This window comes from Gekko japonicus, unplaced genomic scaffold (assembly GCF_001447785.1).
Source record: "Gekko japonicus isolate JY-2015 unplaced genomic scaffold, Gekko_japonicus_V1.1 scaffold373, whole genome shotgun sequence".
Taxonomy (NCBI): domain Eukaryota; kingdom Metazoa; phylum Chordata; class Lepidosauria; order Squamata; family Gekkonidae; genus Gekko; species Gekko japonicus.
In genome coordinates this window covers 567717-589764 of record NW_015167542.1, presented here as the reverse complement: position 1 = coordinate 589764, position 22048 = coordinate 567717, and the positions used below count along the sequence as shown (strand labels likewise).

Below are 22048 nucleotides of genomic sequence, written 5' to 3'. Positions count from 1 at the left end.
AATAAATTAAGAAGGTAAGATGGAAAGAACTAAACAGAAGTCATGCAAAATGCCTGCCCCACAGCATGGCATAAAAGCAGGCTTGGGGTATAGCTGCCCCCCCCCCCGATACTTTAGTCAGACACTAAAGGCTTACTCAGCATCATTACTAATGAAGGTAATCTGCCATTTTTATGCATAAACGTTTGCTCCTGTTAGGGTAAAAAATTGAAATTAAAAAAATCCACTCCTGAATTAGACCAAAAAGAGCCCCACTCCCATGAAATGTAGTATTATTTAAAAAGCCCAACATAATGATTATATATCAACATTTCAAGAATGGTTTGAAAAGACATTAAAAAGTGAAATGCCTACATAAGAGTAGTGACAGAAGGACCACTAAGAGGAAAGAGAAGCAAGGCTTACCATCATAATCTCGACAACGCCTTTTTTGTGGAGCATTTCTGCCAAACGAATTAGAAGAATGATTGTTGTAGTAATTTGACCAGCTTTCTGTTGTGTTTTCAGGATGGTGAGCAGGTGCAATAACTGTAACAGCACTGGGAATACACTGTGCACCAGAGGAATACTGCTCAGTAGAGTTAGCAGCAGACAAAGACGCTGGGTTATATGAGCTTTCCATATCACTCCTTTCACACTTGAATTTGGCTCTCTCTCGGTGTTCTGTTTTTTAAAAAACCCAAATCTGGTAAGTTTCTATGCTTTTCCAGCATTTTTTACATTTTTTCCAAGTCAACTGCATATACAAGAACTAACATCACATATATCTGCTTGGTATATTAAAAAGTCTAAGCTTTGCCTGGTTAATTTTGTTGCAAGGCTTGAACTGTATACTTGCTTATTCTTAGAATAGAGTGTTAACAATCTGCTTGTAGTACTCACACCAACTAAATCATCTTTCTTAAGAAAAAATAGATTTCCCTTTTGTAAATAATTTCACTTAACAGATTTCCTCCCAAAGCTTGCTGCACTGGAAAACACTTCTAAAGGCCTAAGATTCTTAAAAAATAGAATCCAGCAGTATATCAAAACCACAAACCTCTTCCTTGCTAAAAAGAACACAGCAGTTTACAGCACTGGTCTCTACCAGCAAGGCAAAGTATAATAGAAGGTATAGTTATACCAAAATACTCTTGAGAACAAATTAAAAAAGAATGTGCATGAGAGGGAAATCCCTTGACTAGCTCACTCTACAGAACACAGCCTTAAATCTGCTTTAATGAAGCCAGAAACCACTACTTCTCCAAATCAATTCCAGTACCTTGCTAAAGTTGTCAGAGATCTAGGTGATGACAAACTTCTCTTCAAATACAACAGTTATGGGGGGTTCCCCCAGTTGCTTTTAAATCAGTTGCTATGAAACTAGGATCAGAAATTCTTCAGCCATAATACGCTGGCAACTCACCAACATTTCTGTTTGTATCCCGTTCTTTGTTTGCATCCTGGTCTTTGCTTCTACCTCTGCTGCGACTCCGACTTCGACTCAATCCTCTGCTTTTACTGCGACTCTTACTTCTTCCCCTTCGCCAATCATATTTGTCTCTGTACAAGTCATTCCGGTCATAGAATCTATCATAGTCTCTCCATTTGCCATCATCTCTTTTTCTTTCTCTCATCCTGTTCAAATTAAGGAAAAAAAGAAAAACGGATTTCTATAATGCAACAAATTTGAAGTACCTGTAAATTTGCCCTTGCAGAGTCAAAACCAACAGCCAGGATAGAACAAAACACTGTTCCTGTGAAGATCTAAAAAAGATTTGTATAGCAAACATAGATCCATAGATGGAAATAAACAGAATAAAATGAATGTGCTGACAGAAGTCCTAAAGCTACCACATTCCTTGGATTCTCTGTACCACCAAAGGGTGTTTGCTGATACATGAAAAACAACCATGTGAATTTACACTGGCACAGCTAGAAAACTACTTCAAATACCTGAGTTTCCACATCAAACTCTTGTGACATTAGAAACAAGATTAAGTGACATTCACTCAAGGGTCAAATAATGCAATCCAAACACCTATCAGTAACTGTGAATTAAGTTGGTACTTTTCTCGATTACTCCTAAAGTACAAAAATTATTTGGGATGAAAAAGATTTACTGATGTCAAAGGCAGTGTAAGAGCCATTTTTTGAGAGGAGACATGCAAAATAACAACAGAGTGGCAGAGGGTTTCACATAGCCATTATGTGTAAATTGAAAAAGTTTCCAAGAGAAAGGGCATTCTACACAAAACAATTAGCACCGCAAATACCCATGCTTTCTATTTCAAAGCGTGATCAAAGTTGGACTGAAGAAGGCAGTTTCAGTTCTCATGAACTCTCCAGTGAGGCAGAAGCAGGTAAAGAAGGAGCTTACATTCAATCCAGCTACTCTTGGGCCATGGCCTCCATTCCAGATCAGCATTGTGAAGAACTTTTCAAAGGAGCCTTGACAGCACCAGGACGTTACAGCTATATAATAGAATTCCCCACCCAACAAAATCCTCCAAGTGACTTCTTATGCAGCTTTCAGTGACAGGCCTAAACACTTCCATGTGGCTACCGTTCTCTGCTAACAGTATTACTCATCTTGCTTTTAATAATATGCATGGTTTAATGATTGAATTTATTATTTTGTATGATTATGCACCGATTTAAAATGACTGAGCACAACAAGAAAAGGACCAAACTAAACTAGTAAAACTGCCTGTTCCTGGAAGTGCTCTATCAAAGGCACCCCAGGCAGCAACCATTTGGTTCTCTGGGCCCAGCAAATCCAATGGAGAAATTATTTCCACTATAACATTCTTCTTAAAAGGATTAGACAAAAACAATCAGCAAGAATTTCTAATCAGAATACAAAAAAAGAGGCTACACTTTATGAAATAACACTAACCTTTGTTCATTAGAATCTGAACGATTTTTCTGTGGGCTAGTATATTTCTTCTTTTTGCCCTCTCGGTCTTCTTCAAAAGATTCCTGAAATGTCTAAGGACAAATACCAAATCATTCTCATACCAGCTCACCCTTACAAAAATACAAAAAAGGCTTTGGACACTTCATCTAACAGACACTTAAATTCAGAAGCAGGAGGAATGTGATCAAAGTTAGAGCAGTCATCTTCAGCCTATAGGCTGAGTACCTCATGTGGGTTGGAAGTGCCTACATAGTTGCTACCTCTTTTATGGCCTTTTGAAAGGACCTGTTGCTAGAATGTTCCTATTTTCACACATGCTGAGAGGAGCAACAGGATGCTGGGAGGTCTTTCAGTGGCAAAAAGGATTCTTCCATCGCTCCGACCTTTGGCTTGTTCCTCACTGTGGCATACCATCTGGTGCTTGACTTGTGTTTCCTGTCCATGGCTCTCTTATTCTATTGCCCACAACGACACCTGAGGTCATAACTCTAGCTCCCTCTCTTTCAGTCACGTGACTTCCCATCTGTAAACTTGAGGGTAACCTATTCTTTGTGCGGGCTCAAAGAAGAAGAAATCCATACTCCATGCAGGCACTGGCCAAGCCCAGACCAGCTTCATTTTAGATATGAAATTATGCCAGGTGTCTTCAGAACCTTCTCTTAACTACAGCATGCCTGCTGTTTTTCTTGACACTGTGAATACAGGATTACAGAGAATGCACATTGTGCACTATGTGGTTTCCTCAAATATGAAAAAAAGAAGTCAGTCCTTGAAAAGCATACTAAACATTATACAGGAATTATTTTCTTAATTTGCATCTTTATTTTCTCCCTTATAGCATTCTATCACATTTTGAAACTTTGCAACTACAAATGCTAAACCTGTTCTATCAAACACAGCCAGTTCATTATAGCATACCTAATGGAATGATTCTGGATTGTACTGATGGGCCAGTGCAAATCCAGATTATAACTGGAAGAATCTGCACAGCTATTATATCTGCACTTGCCCTCTTCCTTTAAAACCAACATTGCTACCACTCTTTCAGCAGACTTTTTAAAATCAAAACTAGCATTCTCATCTAGCAACTGTCCACAGCCAAACAATAAATGTTCCCCATACAGTGCACACCTTCCCTAGTCTCTGAACTAAACAAACTGGCTTTTTTTATATATATACAATATATTTTATAAATATATGTAGTACAATTGACATAAAAGTGTATAAACGTAGTATAGTAGAGCAAAACAGTTACAAGTAGTGAACAAACTGGCTTTTGAACAGATTTTTAAAAATACCTTTGCTACTTCAGGGTTATTAGTTCTCATAAGCAGAAAAGCTGCAGTCACTGATAGCAGTTCCACAGAGAATGCATTACAGTAATTTAGTTCTGCAATCTCAAATTAATTTTCATCACATAATGCAAGTCATACCTGGTCATAATCTTTGTGAAAGGAAGACAACAAAACAATGACAGAGGATATTGAACAAGTCTACAGAAAGACCAAAAGCCAAGTCTAAACATAACTGAAGTATTCCTCAATTACTCATTTTATAGTAAATGAAAACATTCAAAAATAGAAATAAGAACTCCCCTTTAATGTTACAGGATACATATGCCTAAGAGATGGGGGGTGGGGTAGAACTGCCTGAAGCAAACATATCATCTCTCATTTGACCTTATCTAAGTATAGCAAAGTTCTTTACAAGTAACGTGTTCATCACTTAAACCAGGCCAGCCTATCTGAAGCTAAGAGAATACTACACTACAGTACTTTATCCCAGTATATCTACTCCCAGAGTAACACCCACTGAGCTCTGCACTGTACAATCTTAGAAAGAGAACCTCTGTCCTGAAATGCCAATGACTAGAATGAGCAGCAAATCTTTGCACTTTTTTTTTTGCTATTGTAAAACAAAGTGACATTTAGCGATGCAGAAGTCAATGTCTGAGACTTGGAGATGAGAGACCAGGTTCAAGCCCACACTCTGACATGGAAGCTTGCTGTGTGACCTTGGATCAGGAACTACCTTACAGGGTTGTTGTGAGGGTAAGATGGAAGGGGGGGAATTGTAAGACCTAGCCTCCTGATTGGAGAGTAAAGTAGGATATAAGTATTTAAATAAAGATTACGTAGTGAGATAAAAAATTACTGTTTCTGAATGAAATCTGTCTCCATAGCACTATTCCAATCCTACAGTTTACAGTTTTCCCCCCTTGCATCATGTAAAAGCGCTGGGGAGAGTTAAAACATTTTAGGACAACCCACACAATATACATTATATGCTGTAACACACCTTCATTACCAGTTGAAACCCTGGTCACTGAAATCCCACCCAAAGAGGAAAATATACTAGTATCAGGAAGAATATCAGGCCTGAGTTGAGTCCTTCTAGGCAAGGAAGTTCTGTAGTTCACAGACAGCCAGGCTTTTCAATAAGGGGTTTTATCATCAGCTCAGAGCCTGAAGACCTTTAAAATTAATACTGTTGTAGGCTATGTTTATTTTATGCTTTTATGCCCTTGCCAATGTTCCCTCTAAGCTGTGGAGTCTTGTGAGCAAAAATCCTGCTTTGTGAGCTCCTGGCATTAAAGTTGTGAGCAGGTGATTTGGCCACTGCATAAATTAGTTTGCTCTGGAGCCACCCTTCCTGAGCTAAGACAAAAATGTGTGAGCCAGAGGCTAAAAAACTGTGAGCTAGCTCACACTAACTCAGCTTAGAGGGAACACTGGCCCTTGCATGTCTTTGAATTTTTGGGTTTCATTGTATTAGCTGTGAACTACCTCAAGACAGCTCTGGAAAAGCAGCATATAATTCGATAAATAAATAAATAGTAATTTGGCTCCTGGTGACCTATCCATTCAAAATGCCCAAAAATTTATGTCTCTATAACTCACTACAGAATCCAACATTACATGTTGGTTTCTGGAGTGATTTTTGGAGTGAGGATTGAATAATTGCATATCTGAAGTCATATAGCAAGTCAGTCTCCTTTCTTAGCAGCAGAGATAATACCTGCCAGCAAGGGACCTAAGCTTTAGCCCAGGCCAGTAGCCATTGGGGGGGGGGGGGAGAGAAGGGCATTTGAAGCAGTGCTCCCTCCTGAATCTGCCCTGCCCCACTGAATCTTCCCGGCTTGGTGGCGATGGCAGCAGCGAGGCCTGGGCAGGTGGGCCAGAGGATGCTCAGAGGGCAGCCCACAACTCTGCTAGCCCCATCCTGCGTGTGGGCTCCCTGGTCACCTGGCTGCGAGCGAGGAGGCGCGCCCAGCTAAGGTGCCACCATCGGCCTTCCTTCACCTTCCTCTATAGGAGGCTGGGCAGGCAGGTTGAGGGCCTCTTGCAACATGTGAAGCAGGAAGATGGCTGGGGCTGTGGCAGCAAGAGGAGTGCCCAAGACCCAGCACCAGGCTTCCCAAGTACTTACCGTGATTCGGCGGGGAACAAAGACGTCTTCACAGGATCATTCTTGCGGGGACAACAGATGTGCCGCACCATGCCGTCGCCAGGAAGTGACGCCGGACGACACTCTGGCAATGGGGCCAGAAACTCGATGGTAACATCGAGTTTTCAGCCCCATTGCCACAGCGTCGCCTAGTGTCATTTCCTGGTGACGGCATGGTGTCCCCCACAGGATTGAGGTAAGTACTTGGCAACCCTACCTAGCACCCAGCGAACCTGCGGCCAGCCTCGCCTCCTCCAGAGCCGCTTTACTCACGTGCAAAGCACACCGAGCAGTACAGCTGCCTGGCCTTGATGACCCCACGTCTCAAGCAGCGCTTAATCAGATCCTAATTAAGTAATCTAATTGAGCTCCCTGCTCCCGGTATGCTAACAAATGGATTCAAACGCACGAAAGAATGCCCCACTTTGGTTATTATTATTATTTTTAATCTACAATCAAGCTGGCCTCCTTATGAGCTATTTGTTGCTCAAGAATGTCTTAAACAGTTCTTCCAGTTGATGGCGGCGCGCTAGCAGACTCACCTCCCGGACCTCCCGGGGGTGAAGCTGCGCTCCAGCAGAAGGAGGGGGTGTGCAGGATCGTCACCCCCCCAGGGACCCTATTGAAGGGGCCTTGGCCAAGGGACTCTCGAGAGGTCGTCTCTTCGCTGGCGCGATGCCGGGGAATTGAGGCGCTTTTCCGTCCCGGCGGTTTTTCATGCTGTGAGACTGAATGGAATTAAGTGATGCCAACCAGGGCAAGCACAGGAGGTCGAGCGTAAGAAAACGGAGCTAAAACGAGGTCTATGGACCAATTATGAATGTGAGTTCAACTAAAGAGATCGGTTAAAGTGAAAAAGAAAGCTCCCTACCCATGCGGAACAGAAAGTGAGGCGAGCGGGGGAGGGACGCCTCCCATGCGCATAAACTTTTAAGCGAATCAGAGGGGGGGAGCGGAAGAAAAAGTGAAAGAGACTTACCAAGGCGAGCTTGCGCGTTTAAGCGCATATTCAGAGACTTTTAAAACTTTTGCAAAAGTAAACAATTCAAGAAGATGGTGGGGGAGAGGACAGAGAAAGAGAAACTGTTAAAAGCGAAAGGAACTGAGAGTCCAAGACCGGAAGCAACCAACGAGCTGGCAAAGACATTGGCGGAATCCATGCGCCCCCTGCTGGATCAGATGAATAATCTCAGGGAGCAGTTGTCAACAATGAATCAATGTATCACCACCCAGCGAACACAGTTGAATGACACTCTTAAAATGATGAATCAAACAGCTGAGAAGGTGAAAGAAGTGGACGCCACTGCCCAAAGGGTGAAGAAGAAAGTACAAAAACTGGAAAAGAATCAAATCTCCAAAGAAAATCAGTTGTTACAGCTACAAATGGAAAAAGCCAGTCTGATTCTTCGCTTCCAGGGAATTCCAGAGACTAAGGGAGAGAATCTGAAGGAAATGATGAGTGAATTACTGGCCCCAGTGACAGAGATGAAGGCGGAATCAATTCAATTCAATTCAAATACCTTTTATTGGCATTCAATATTAGAAGCATTTACCAATAATACAATCCAAAAGAAATTATAAAATAGATAGTCGTGGCTATGTCAGGCCTAACTCAAGTTGTCACAAGCTACATTTGACCATACAAAAGATGCCTGAATCATAAAATAAATTGGCATTCTAAACTTTTAAACTTAAATTTTTAGACTTATAAATTAAGAATCATTAATATGGTCAGGGTCACTCTTCCGTTTTATAAAACCATGGAGAAACTTAGCGGTCAGTTCAATGATCTCCGGATCTCGTGAAGCAAGGAGAAATTGTACCTTGATTCTATCCGATTGGCCTGCTACCAACCTAAGGGGGGCTTCTATAAATTCCACTCGAATTTCATTTAACAATTTACAGCGTAAGAGTATGTGCTCAACAGTTTCTATTTCTCTTCTATTACATCCACAGAACCTGACTGAATAAGGAATTTGCTTATATCTCCCCTCAAGAATAGCAGAGGGGAGAACATTAAGACGGGCCAACAGATAAGCTCTACACATTTGCGGTGAAGTCAGGCAGAAAAAGTAATATGGTAGAGCACCAGAAAGGGGATAGGCCCACCTTACTGAGGAGCACCTTCCGGAGGCAAGGGCTCTGAGCTCTTGCAACTCTATATCAATAAGCCTCTGTTTAAGCAGAGTAAAGACCTCAAGCTCTGACCAGATGACAAGGTCAATGAAGGCGGAATCTTTGCTAAGCAATATGGATGTGGCCTATAGGTCATATTCCGGATATATAAAGAAAAATAATGTGCCTGGGGAAATAGTGATAAGATTCTCAAAGAGGCATGTGAGGGATGCAATCCTGAAAGCGGCATCTGGCACACCCGTGAAAGTTGGCGAAAACAAGACATTCCATTTGAAATAAGACAAAGGAGAGAGAAGTACAAAGATTTAATTCTTTTTCTCCAAACAAATACAATCGGATACAGATGGCTAACTCCAGAGGGCGTAACCTTCAAAATTAAGGATAAAAAGGAAAAGATTGACTCTGTTCAGAAAGCATGGGGATTTTTAAGAGTCCAGCTGGGAGAGAGAGGAGGAAGGAAAAAAGTTATGGACAGTAGGTCCAGTGGCGAGCTGGACTCGGGGTCTTCTGGAGAAGATTCTCTATCAGAGAATGGGGCAGCAGCCCCCCAAAGTCCTTACAAACAGCAAAAGAGACTGGGCAAGGGAAAATGAAGACTGAAGGACTCTGAACTGTGCTTTTGACATTTTTAAAATTAGATGCTTGGGGATCTCTCTTGTAACAGTTAACATTAAGAATTGAAAAAGATAATGCTATACTTAGTTCATAATGGGACTAGCGTGACTAAGTGATAACGTATGTTTAAGCTGATTTGATGACCTCCTCTCTTGGGTTTTTAGTCAGTAGTGGGTACTTTTTCTTATATGTAGTCCCCTCCCCTATTTTCTGTTATAATTTGTAGTGCTAATAAAAAAAAGAAGAATGTCTTAAAAACAGGGGCTTAAGTACCCAAGTAACATATTCATAAAAGTAACTTTTCTTTCTTCAAACTGTTTCTTTCTTGCTTCAATATCCAGTGGGGAAAAATATTATAGACCGATAAAGGCAGGTTAATTCACAAGCAGGATACAGAGAAATTTAATATTACCTCCTCTTTGATTTCTTCTTTTCCTTGTCCTGCAGTTTTAGATTCTGGTTTTGCTGGTTCATTGGGAGATAGGTAATTCTTGGTGTATAGGCTCTCAAAGAGTTTATCAACAAAACCTGACGTTTCTGGCAGAAAAAGTATATGAAAAAGATTCATTTGGTAAGAAAACTGTTTTTCTTTGCTTCCTGCCCTCAGGGCATTTTGTCAGGGTTTTTTATCCGCTTGAAAAGTTTTGGAAGCAACTGAACACCATTATGAAATATTTGCATTTTATAAAGATAATTGAACTATTTTCAACACAAAGATTAGAAAACATTATTTTAAACTGCCCTTCTACTGCCTCAAGATGTTTTCTATTAACTGTGTAAGAACCCACAGTTTACAGCAGATGCACACAACTCTCAAATTCTCAACTGCTTCAGATTCCATCACCTTTTACAAAAGGCACTTAAATACACAATCCAAAATGTAAAAGAAGAGAGAAGCATGTTTCAGTCTATGCAAGTCTTTATTATTCTGAAGCACATGAAGATGCCAAAAAAGAAAGTTCAGAACAGGAAGCTACTGATCTTTCAGAAGCCAATCCTAGTAAGATGGTAACATTCAAGGGATCTGTGTATCTCCCCTAGTGTTACAGATGTATTTGGACTATTGCTGGCTTTGGTGATATTAAGTGTTAAGCATGTTGTGTTGTTTTAGGACTTTGGTTTACATGGTTGCCTAAAACCTCCTTCTCCTACGATATTTACTTAATTTGACAACACGGAACTCTTTAGTAGTATACTGCTATCTTAATGTAATGTAAAATGTAACTTCATATCCAGATTTACTAACAGCACTTTACAGGGGTCTTTTGGGACCAGAGCGTGCCAGAGCGCCTCTCCGGGAGCCCAGGAGCTGGCAAAATGGCGGTGGTAGCAAGCCCCGCCCCCAGCTCCCACCCCCCGCTACGGCCTGTCACCGGCTTTCCAGGGCCTGTGCTGAAGCGCTGCGGCCCCAGGGAGGCCCGAGGAGACCCATCGTTGCTTTTCCAAGGCCCGCGCCAGAGCGCTGCGGCCTTGGGGATGCACGTCGCTGCCTTCTCAGGGCCCGCACCAGAGCTCTGCGGCCCAGAGGAGACCAGAAGAGCGCCGCCTCCCTGGGCCAAAGCTGGAGTGCTGCGGCCCGGAGGAGGCCAGAAGAGCCCCCCCGCCTACCTGGGCCAGCGCCAGAGTGCTGCGGCCCAGAGGCCAGGAGAGCACCCTCGCCACCTTCCTGGGCCAGCACTGGAGTGCTGCGGCCCAGAGGAGGCCAGGAGACCCCCGCCGGCTTCCTGGGCCAGCGCCGGAGTGCTGCGGCCCAGAGGAGGCCAGCAGAGCCCCCCGCCGCCTCCCTGGGCCAGTGCCAGAGCGCTGCGGCCCCGAAGAGGCCAGCAGAAGCCCCGCTGCCGCCTCCAGGGGTAAGTGAGGGATCCGTGGGGGGTGGTGAAGGCTTGAGTGGGGGGGAGAGCCTCCCCCATCTCTTTGCCCTTTCTTTCCCTTTTTTTCTTCCCCTTTCCTTGTCTTTCCCTCCTTTCCTTCTCTTCCTTCCTTTTTTCCCCTTCTCCCTCTTTCTTTCTTTCTCTCCTTCTTTCCTTCTCTTTCTTTCACTCCTTCCTTCCTTCGTTCCTTCTCTCTACTCTTTCTCTCTCTCTTTCCTTCCTTCTTTCCTCCTTCTGTGGCCCAACTCTAGTGAGAAGGGGTTTAAACTTTAAACCCCTTCTTTCTTCGCTCCCCCCCCCCCCCCCTAGGGAAGGGGGGGCTTTTGAATATTCCCCCCCTTGCTTCCCCTTCTGACATCCCTTCCGGTGATGTCAGGAGGTGTTTCATATGCTAATGAGCTATTATGCTAATAACCTAGTAGCTCATTAGCATACCATATGCTAATGAGTCCTGCAGCTCTTTTTCTACGAAAAGACCACTGGCACTTTATATTATTATTTGTTAGGCTGAAAGCAAATGCTAATGTTTCCCTATAGAGCTTGAAAGAGGGATCAAGACTTGCTTTCCAATGGACTAAAACTAAGACGTACTTTAGTACCTTAAGGTGCACCAGCTTACTGCTTCAGCTTGAACATGGGGTGTATTTGCAATTATTGTTTGAATAAAGCTATGACTCAGTACAATTGCATGTATTAAGTTATAGAGAAATTAACTCTATCCCAGATGAGCAGTGCTGCACTAAATTGATTCCACTTCCCACCTACTATGGACTACCAGAACAGTGTGACCATGAAGTGGGGATAAGCAATCAGAGAGAGAAATCACAGTGCTTTCTCTAAGAGGCAAATGAAGTTTGGGTCAACATCAATGAAATTTATATTCTTAAAGTAGTATGGATTTGACAAGAAAATTGCATTTTTTGCCAAATGAAAAAATAGCTTTCTTCAATATTTTCACAAATTCCTTCTCTAATTAATAGTATACCCTACCACATTATTTTACAGTAAATATAGTCCTAAGTACAGAAAACAGAGTTATTTGTTCCATTTGACCAAGCAAGTCAAATATAAGTCCTCTGCTACACAGTCAAAGCCTTCTTGGATACTGTGGGACATCCAAGTTTTGTGATATGACATGGCAATCTGCCATTTCAGGGAAAGATTAGGGAAATAGTAAGGAGTTCTAGGAAGCGCACCCAAGACCTTGAGCATGATTAAAATATCTCTTTGTTTCTCAGCCACATTCTCACGTGCATGAAGAAATTACTGATTAATCACACCGTATACAGAAAAATTATCTGTAACTGTAAATAAGCTGCAAAGATGGAACTGCACTAAAGCTGTAAAAACACTCCACATCATAGCTTTCTGCACATTTTTTTCTGGTGCGAGTATTATTTCTTGAGACAGTAATCTCACAACATTAAATTTTTTAGGTTCCTCCCCAATTTTACCCACCGTCCCATAATTTCCCTATGAACATAAGCCTGTCAGATCTGATGTAGTTTAATAACCAGATAACAAGGGGAAAAGCAGTCCAGGTTGGTGCTTGTTTATGCAGTTCCACTAATTCTGATTAAACGTCTAAGTAAAATTGCATGGGATTGGAACATAAATACTAGAGTTAAAATATTCTGGAAATTAAGAAGACCAGGTCAGACACAACACAACATATTACTTCTAAAAATATCCAAGTAGTTATTTGTCAATCAAATTCTAGACTTTTTGGTGGGGTATTTTTATTGCATAGCTTACAAGATGTTCTGTGCCACTTTAAAGATTAACTAATCTGTGCCACAGTAAGCGTTAACCTCTAAATCACCATAGTACTTTTTGCTTTACTGCTGCCATACATTAGCATAGCCACTCCTCAGGCAATTTATAGATGCCTACTCAGTGCTTTGGTTTCTAAGTTTAACTATCTGAGATGGACACAAATCTGATCTTTCATGCGTCTATAACTTGTGGTTAAGGCATAGTACAATCATTTTGTAGAGGAAAAAGCTTTTATATATTTGGCATTCTGCAATTCAGCTGCATATCGAGCTTTCTAATTTACATATTAACAACATGCTGCCATTAACAAATTAGCACATAATACCTTTTTGTAGAAAGACATCTAGCTGATCAGCACAGAAAGCCTTCAGCTCCTTCTCAGGCTTATCTTTCTTGACCAACGCCACAACATAGTTAGCCAAGGCTGAGGGATCAGCATCACATCTAAAGAAAAAGTTACATTTATGAACATGTCACTAAGGTGCCCCCATTGATTTCAATAAAACCTATTTCTAAATGTGCCTGTTTACTATCAAAGTTTAAGAACTGGCACACATTTTATTTCATTTATGGCCTGCCTTTCTTGCTGAGACTGAAGGTGGATTACAAAATACAGACAAAAATTCAATTAAACAACGTAGACTATCCAATAAACAGAGCAACAGGACAAGGATTACAGAACTGGAAGACCACGCAAACAAAAATCCAAGGCATAACACAATGTAGAAAGTGGCACACAAAGGCTCTGCACATTTTCTGCTCATAAGTGAAAGTTGTAATTTTATTTTCAGTCTATAGCTGCTAAGAGTTTAAACTCTATTAGAAGTAGTCTAAAACCTTACAGTCAAAAAACTGGGTGATGAAATCCAGCTTCTCTAACCCTAGTGCTTCTTGGCTCCTGTGGCCTCCTTAGGGCTGCCAAGTCACAATACTGCAGTGAAGGAGCCGTAGCAGAAACCACAACAGGTAGAATTCCCTGTCAGAGTCTAAACATACTAAACCCAGGCCCTTTTGCTCTCTCCCCCTTGCCTGCCGACTACATTCCCACTAGTAGTGCACAGCCCATCATATAGCCGAGCACCATCTATAGTTTTACCTCAGAACCACTTTCAAGTTGATACCTCGACCATCCATTATTTTCTCAGGTCTTAACTTTTCAGGCCTCTGCCTATTTGGTTCCAGCCTATTTAGCAACTCTGTCCTTGATCAGTTTCTCTTACATTACCCACCCAATACGCATATCGCCCCTCATTTGACTGATGTTTCTTCTCTGATTAACCCTTTCTTGTCCCAGTTCCAAAATACCTTTGCTGTTTTCCTCAAGCTGTTTCCTCATTCCTTATTCAGCTTTTTCTTTCTAAATGTTGCTTACTCTTTCGTCTATCCTGACCTCTACTGGAGCCTCTTCTCAGCCTACAACCTGTGTGAGGTTTTACTCACAGCCAGACCGAATCCTTGCCCGCATAGAAGCAGAATTCCAAAAAGATTAGTTTCCCACATTCAACTGAATATTTCATACACTACACCAACTCAGCCTATCTCTGTCACAGCTTCAGTGCCATAAGTACAAGAGAAGACAGACATCACATATAGACGGACAGAAAGATTCTTCTGGTCTGTAGGGTAAGAAATCTCTCATTAACACTGTTACTATAATTTTGTTTGTTCAGGTGTAAGCATTTGAATAATCCACACAAATATGTTTCAAATAAAAAGAATTTCAAACCCAAAACACATGTATAAATATTGAGGCTTTCCAGCCTTGCCAAGTCACCTGTTTCAAATATCCTACACTATCCTATACATTTTTTCAGATGTATATGTGGAGCAGGCCAAATGGTGTGTGTAGCCTTGCTTGCCCAGGTTGGTGTACTGTCAGTGCACTCTGACCTGCACAACCCCAGTACCTTTAAAAATTAGTGGGAAAAACAAAACACTGTGAAAAGGGTAAGTTTCTACCACAATAGATTTTGTCATTCTCTCGCAGTAGTAACTTGTTTAAATGCTATTCTTTTACAGAAATATTCCTCAAAGAAGTGTTTCTGTAGCAATATCATTTAAAGCAATTACTACTATGATAAAATGACAATATTTATTTATTTATTATTTACATTTCTATCCCGCCCTCAGGGCGGCTTACACGGCATATCGCCAGATAATACAATAGAACAATAAAAACATTAAAAAATATTAAAATACATCACAGTCATCAAAATTACATCTGATTGATTTCAATCCTTTAGCAAAACCAGATCATATAGCCATTCTACACAGAAAGTTATTCTTGAAACCTTTCAAGAACATTCATCTGCAAAAGATGCTTGAAAGTAATTTAAGTCCTGAAATGCTTCAAGGTAATAAAAATGATACTTCTGTTGATATAAAGCAATATAAAGTGGCTGGCAGAGGGAGGATGGGTGGGTGTGGCTCGGGGAGGTCGTTGTTTCTTTCTCCGTGGCTCCATTCGGCTTGGGGGGGGGTGCAACAAGCCCCCCTCTCCCTGAGAGAGCTGTGGGAGGGTGGGGAAGGGGGGGTCTCTCCTTTGCGTGGAAATATTGGGGGGAGGAGGTGAAAGGAGGCTTTTTATTTTCAATTTGTCTCGCCGTTTGGCTGCTCTTCACTGGGTACTGTGTTATGGGTTGGACTAGATGACCCTGGAGCGGTCTATGATTCTATGATATAAAGCTGCTCCCTTGATCCAGTTTAAAAAGTGCTGGCCCTTGAGTACTAGAAAACCACTGTCAATCAGAAGGCACAGTAATGGCCAACAGTCAAATTCAGTCTAAAAACCAATGTAAGACCGTTTCCTACTTTAAACGAGCATAAATGGGAACATATGCATATATTATACTTCAAGGAACCTTGTATTAAAAAAAAAACTCACCTCGACTCCAGTCATAAAAGCAAAACCTGAGAAGACATGTACCTTCCTCATAATGTAATGATTAAAAAGTAGGTTTCAGCAAGATTCTTGACTATGACTTTTAGCCTAGTGTTCTCCTGAACAGATTCTAACCAAGTGTTTCTGTCCTATGACTACTATGCACAACTAAATATACTATAAAGTAGTTAGGAACTTATTTAGACATGGCAATACTTTGCAATTATGCAGTGAGTGCCAAAATTATTCAGACGTTTGGGAATGAAGCTTCCACAACTACAGTTTTAATATAATATTTATATGCTACTGCAATCTTGATTGATAAATTAGCTTTGTGGAGACTGTGATGCACAATAAAGGCAACAACAACACACAAAAATTGAATAATCAGCACTTCATCTTCAGAGAACTGTGCAGACATTTATAAATTAATCTTCCACACCTCTATGTGAAAGAAAAATACATATTAAAATCCACAAATGAAACAGAAACACTGCTACTTGTTCACATAAATAGAATTCAGGACCACCTTTTCCTCCACCTTCATTTTGCCAAAAAAGTATTGGCAGAAAGGCTAATCCACTGAAATCAGAACCTACTTAAAAGCAAATGGAATATTAATTTCATCAGGGCCAGAGGGAGATTTTAACAATACAAATGCAAGACTACAGGAATCAGGACAATTAAAGGATCCAGAACTTTATCACTTGCCACTTTAAGTTCAATGCATTTAAATGACAGCTTGACAGAAGTATCAGATTTATTTACAAACCCCAACTGCAAGGGTATATACTGACTAACATGAGGCCATGACAACAGTACAGCCATAATATAATTATTTGCCTGATTATAATATACAGTCATTCAAGAACCTGATCCCTTCACTTACCTTGAAAACTACCAAATAGAAAACAAGAATGTAAGAGTTGCTGGGCTGGATCAGGCCAACAGGCAATCTATTCCTGCATCCTGTTTCATACAGTGGCCAATAAGATGACATCAGAAAGTCCAGAAGCAAGGTACAGAGGCTATAGCCTTTCCCTGTTATTGTTCCCAGGATTAATATAGACACTGGGCAACCTCCTAATCCTTATCTAATTCTTAATATGCCCCAAATCTGTGGGCTGGAGTTTTCCTGGGCAGAGGTTGCCAGGGGAGAGAAAGCGGGAAAGCTAAAGGCATGGGGGGGTGGAGATTAAAGATAGGTTTGGCTGCTGGGGGGATGGAGAGAAGGAAACAGCAAAACAGGAAGGGCTTTCAGGGAAGGGGGAAAGGAAATAATGGGAGGGAGAAATTATATGTCCCTCACAAATCCTTGTAGATCCCTTAAACGTCCCCACTTGTATATTCTAATTCTTAACCCAGACAAACATGAGGCTACTTAAATCCAGTGACCAGAACACACAAGACAGATATTTCTACAAACCTGAAAAATGCTCCAGATTTGAAATCTTTAAAAATACATTGGGAGGTTAAAAAATGATAAAATAAGTGCTGGTAGCTTTAAGAAACAGATGCCCTCAGTGGCTGTTGCTAAGCAACCACAGCATTCCAGGCTTGATTTCTGTCAGTAAAAGCAGGGGGACAGGCTGTTTTGGCTTTTGAGGAAAGACTCATTGGGGCCAGGCCCAGCAGCAATCACCAGGCAACTTGCTACCACCCACCTGCCATGAGTTACCTAGACCTGGTCATTTGCTACTGTTCAACAGCAGCCACCCTACAAAAGCCAGTGTAGTATAGTGGCTAAAGATTCAGGGTCTGTGAGGCTCAGGTTCAAATCACCAGTCTGCCATGGAAGTTCACGAGATGACCTTGGGTTAGCTGCATACCTGCAGCCTAAACTACCTCACAGGGCTGTTGTGAAGACAAAAAGGAGGAAAGGATAATGATGTAAACTGTTTTGGACTTCACTGTGGAAAAAGGTGTGATATAAATGAAGTAAATAATAAATATTGCTGAAAATGGGGAGGCAGATAAAATATAGATTGATGAATGGTGGAGAAGGGGGAATGAGGCAGGGAAAGGGGAGATTATATGAGGCTTACCAGGAGGAGGAGAGAGGAAATAGTGCAGGGAAGAGGATATAGGGTAAGGTGAGATGCCCCTAAGTCCTTGCGGGTTCCTTACGATGCAAGTGGGCCTGGCCCTGTTACAGCACCACACAACTGGGCCATAGTGTTCCCAGGCAGAGAGTGCTGGAGAAAAAACTGAAGACGAAGCTGCAGATAAAGGTAGGTTGGCTGCTGGGTGAGAAGTAGAGAAGGGAGCAAGGAGGGGAGAGGCTATGGAAGCTTTCAGGGAACAGAAATAGTACAGGAAAGGAAAATAAGAAACCCCTCAAAGTCCTTGCAAGTCCCGTTTGTCTAAAACTATTTAAGATGTACTGTTTTAGGCATGGACAGAGACAGTGACTGGCAGGATACCAGAGCCTAGACATAGCTGGTTTAGGAGTCTACTGAAATCATGTCTCAGGATCCTCTACACCTCCAAAGGAGACTCAAAGTCCCCCCTTGAAGACTGTACAGGGGTTCATCCAGTGTCAGAGACACGGGGCCAGAATGAGGCCTCACAAAAACCTAGTACAAGCCTTACAAGACCGTGAAGCTAAGAATCGCAAAATAATACAGACTGCAACCTATTCTCTGAATACTTCAGTTTCCTACAACTCACCCTTAGTTCTGATATGATGGAGGAGCGCACAGGAAAAAGTGACGGGGCAATGCTTTACCCCTACAACAGAATTCCAGCAGTGGGACATAGTTAGCCTGAACACGTGAATTTCCCAGAAGTTTTGAAGAGCAGCTTCTCTGCTAATGACACACGACGGTAGTTATGTGTTTATTAAACAATTAGTCACTCGAGGAGCCAGCGTGAAACCCCACAAAGAAGGCGAAGAGCATCCGCTCCGGAAAGTGCATGTCAGCCTTCTAGCCCCTGAACCTCAACTCTTGACTCCCCCAATCTCACGTGCCTCCTTCCCCTCTCCTTCCCTAGTTACCAAGCCACACTCCGGACAGTCTAACGCAGAGCAGCCATTGTCACCCCCACACTCCCAAGTTGCTCCATGACCCCGACCTTCCAGGCGCAGCAATTCCTCAAGCGCGCTCCATACACAGAGAGGCGAGCCCAGGCATCCCCTCGCACCCGTAAGCCACGAACTCCAACTGCCCCCTCCTCAGCCGCTGAGCCCCCCCCCCGGCCGCCCTCTCCCACTCCCACTCCCTCCCTCAGGGGCTCAAGGCTCACCCTTGCCCCTCTTCACCCACGAGTACCGTCCCCCCGCCCACACCCGCACTCACATTGGCTCCAGTAACTTGGCCAGCCAGGACTTGAGCGCGTCCACGTTCTCTATGATCATGATGATGGCGCTGCAACGGCTACACGCCGGGCCGCATCGCCCCGTTGCGCTCCCTTCACCCCCGCGCCGCTTAGTTGCTCGCTACTAGCGACAGCCCCCACCCCTCCCCCCTCTTTGCTGATGCTGAGCGTAGGCCTAAAATCAGACCAGGAACTAGCCAACCGAGGGCGCAACCGAACCTGCTGGGTGCCGGAGAGGGGGCGGGCACCCGGTCTCACAGCACAGCCAATCGGATGACGGGGCACTTAGGCATTCGAGCCAATCAGAAGCTGCTGAGAGTAAGGGCGGGGGTCACAGTCAGCAGGTTAGGTCGAGTCAGCTTACGTGAAATCCTTGTGGTGCAGTAGCGCCAAAGTGAGAGGGGAGAGCGGAGGATTCGGGAAGAGTTGACGGCTCTCACGCGCGGTGTGCCTAGAAAAGAAGGCCAAACTTGTGCAGCCCCTCGACGTGTTTTAATAGTTGTGCGTCAGAGGACGCGGTGTAAAAATAGAATACCCCTGAGCACGTGCAGAGTGTATTTTCTCGCAACGGCTCGCCCTCCCTACCTAGCATGTACAGGACTGCAGTTTCTTACACACAACAGTGGTTGTTTTCCCCGTCACATATTTCCAGTAAATGCAAGATCGCCTTTTAAATGTATGTGAAGGTTGCACTTATTGCTTGGCAGTGAGTCGCATTGAGCAAATCTGCATCGAATGCGATAGATTACGCCGCAAAACCCGTCGCATTTAGCGAACAACGGGCATGCGGTGTTTTCTAACGGTGTGTGTGTGGTGAGGTGCTTTTAATTAAAGGCTTTATTTTTTTATGTTTTAATTATTTTCCCCTTTGTATTATGGTATATTTTGGAAGGTTTGTTGTATGTGGTAGATTAAAAAATATTCAATTTTGGAATAAAAAGTTAAAAGGATTTATTAGAATGGCTTCTATGATCACTTGCAATGGGACTTACATCTGGGTAAGCATATTTAGGGCTCTCTTGGACTGCACCTTTTCTCTTTCCTAACTGAAGGGTTGCAAACCTGTGTCTCTCCCACTATTATGATTCATCACCAGACGACCAAGATCAGTTTCCCTGGCGAAAACAGCTGCTTTGGAGGCTGGACTGTAGGGCATTATACCCTGCTGAGGTCCCTCCCTTCCCCAAACTCCCAAGTTCTCCGAGCTCCACCTTCAAAACCTCCAGGTATTTCCAAACCCAGAGCTGGCAACTATCTGCAATTCACATAGAGATGGGCCTTTAGTGTGAGATCCACTTTCTTCCTCCTTGTCCTGTGCTGTATTGTATTTAAATAAAGCACACAACACAATAAGGGAACAACCAGTACTCTACATATGCCAATACAGTTACCAGCTACCTGATTTAAAAGTTCCTTTAATAGAGGCTTAATGGGATGCTATTTACCCCACAACATGAAAGGTTGAAGTGAAGATGAAGTGCCCACCATGAAGGAACCAGGTGCTGGTAGGCTGTCACCTTCCCCTAATTGTGGCCCTAGATAGGTATAACTAATTACATGTAAACCGCTCCAAGCCTACGGGAAGGAGCGGTATAGAAGTCAAACAAATAAATAAATAAATAAAAAACTTCACCTGTCCATTTAGCCTCTTTTAAAGGGACAGAACATTTTCTCCCATGTCTTGTTTGCTAGTTCCAGAATTTCGTTTTAATGTGTGGTGTGAAATATAGGAGATACATTTTTCAGTGCCATCCTAAATGGGTTATTGACTTCAATGAACCTCAAAGGATATAATTGTTTAAGATGGCACCGTATGTTATATAATATGAGGTAAGGAACAGTTTGGTTAAATAACATGGCAATCCTACCTGGAACAGTGTGCTTTTTCTAGAAATGCTTTCCAGTTTTTTTGGAACAGTTAAGAGTTGCTCATAAACATTTAATTGGTAACTTTTAATTTATTGAGAAAGCACTAACAGGATGAATCTGAAAAGATTTACTTGGAAATTCTCTTGAAACAAATGGGATTTCCTGTCACAGGCCATAAGATTGTGTATGTCTATCTTACATTTAGTATTTATTTATTTCATAGATTTCTATGCCACCTCTGTAAAAAGCCATAGTGAAAACTGAACACAGCGAAAAGATATATTGGCAAAAACCCTTTGCAATTTTATGTAAGCTTTTTGTTTTTTGGCCATTCCAAGTAACGAAGGACACATAAAATCCACTCCACTGACATGAAATGGCAGCCATCGTGAAATTATCTAGTGCAGTGATGTTCACTTCAAGGTTTGCACAGAGCCACATTCACAATTATTTACCATCAACCAAAAGAGCCACATGACTATTGTATGCTCAGAGTACCACCTCACAAAACACACACACACACAATAAAAATATTAAATAGGCTTGCGGGCATGTAGACTCTTCCCACCATGGCTTAACTTTAGCCAGCCCTTGTCTCTCTGGAGTGAGGGGAAGGGCTTCTGTCTTGGCCTTCCTACTCTCTCCTTATCATAAGGCACAGTAGCTGAGGCCAAAGAGCGAGATTGCCAAGGCATCCAGAGGAGCGCAAGCTGGCTGTGGAGGGTGGACTGTATGGCATTATACTCTGTTGAGCTTAGGGTTGTCAGCTCTGGGTTGGGAGATTTTGAGGGTGGAGCCTGAGGAGGACAGGGTTTGGGGAGAGGAGGAACTTCACTGGGGTATAATGCCACACAGTCTATCTTCCAAAGTGGCAGTGTGTAAATTGTAATTCCAGGAGATCTCCAGCCACCACCTGGAGGTTGGTAACCCTAGTTGAGGTGCCTCCCCATCCCAAATCCTGCCATCCCCAAACTCCACCTCCAAATCTCCAGGAATTTCCCACCCAAAAGTTAGCAACTCTACTCTGTTCCTGGGTGGCTATGTAGGGATGTCAGGCTACTGTCTGGCATCCCTGGGAGCTTCAGGAGCAGGGCAAGGAGTGGATGTGATGTCAAGTCAGCTGATGCTCTAAAAACTTTATGGTGCTGAATCCTGATATCACATCTAGGGGTTTGCCCGGACATGGTGGCATGTAGTGGAATGTAATTTCCATTCCCCACTGTTCTCCTGCTGGCC

At 42.7% G+C, this 22048-nt stretch overlaps 1 protein-coding gene across 1 annotated transcript in view; it reads right to left on the bottom strand.

Moving 5' to 3' along the window:
* Positions 1–19030, bottom strand: part of RBM27 (RNA binding motif protein 27) — a 63643-nt gene extending 44613 nt beyond the window's left edge. The window contains exons 1-6 of the mRNA XM_015413612.1: positions 18925–19030; positions 13070–13188; positions 9510–9634; positions 2879–2970; positions 1406–1617; positions 406–663 (exon numbers count right to left, since the gene is read on the bottom strand). Coding sequence (XP_015269098.1) covers positions 406–663; positions 1406–1617; positions 2879–2970; positions 9510–9634; positions 13070–13188; positions 18925–18983 — 865 coding nt within the window. The 5' untranslated portion in view covers positions 18984–19030. The remainder of the gene's footprint in view (positions 1–405; positions 664–1405; positions 1618–2878; positions 2971–9509; positions 9635–13069; positions 13189–18924) is intronic.
* Positions 19031–22048: the final 3018 nt, after the last annotated feature.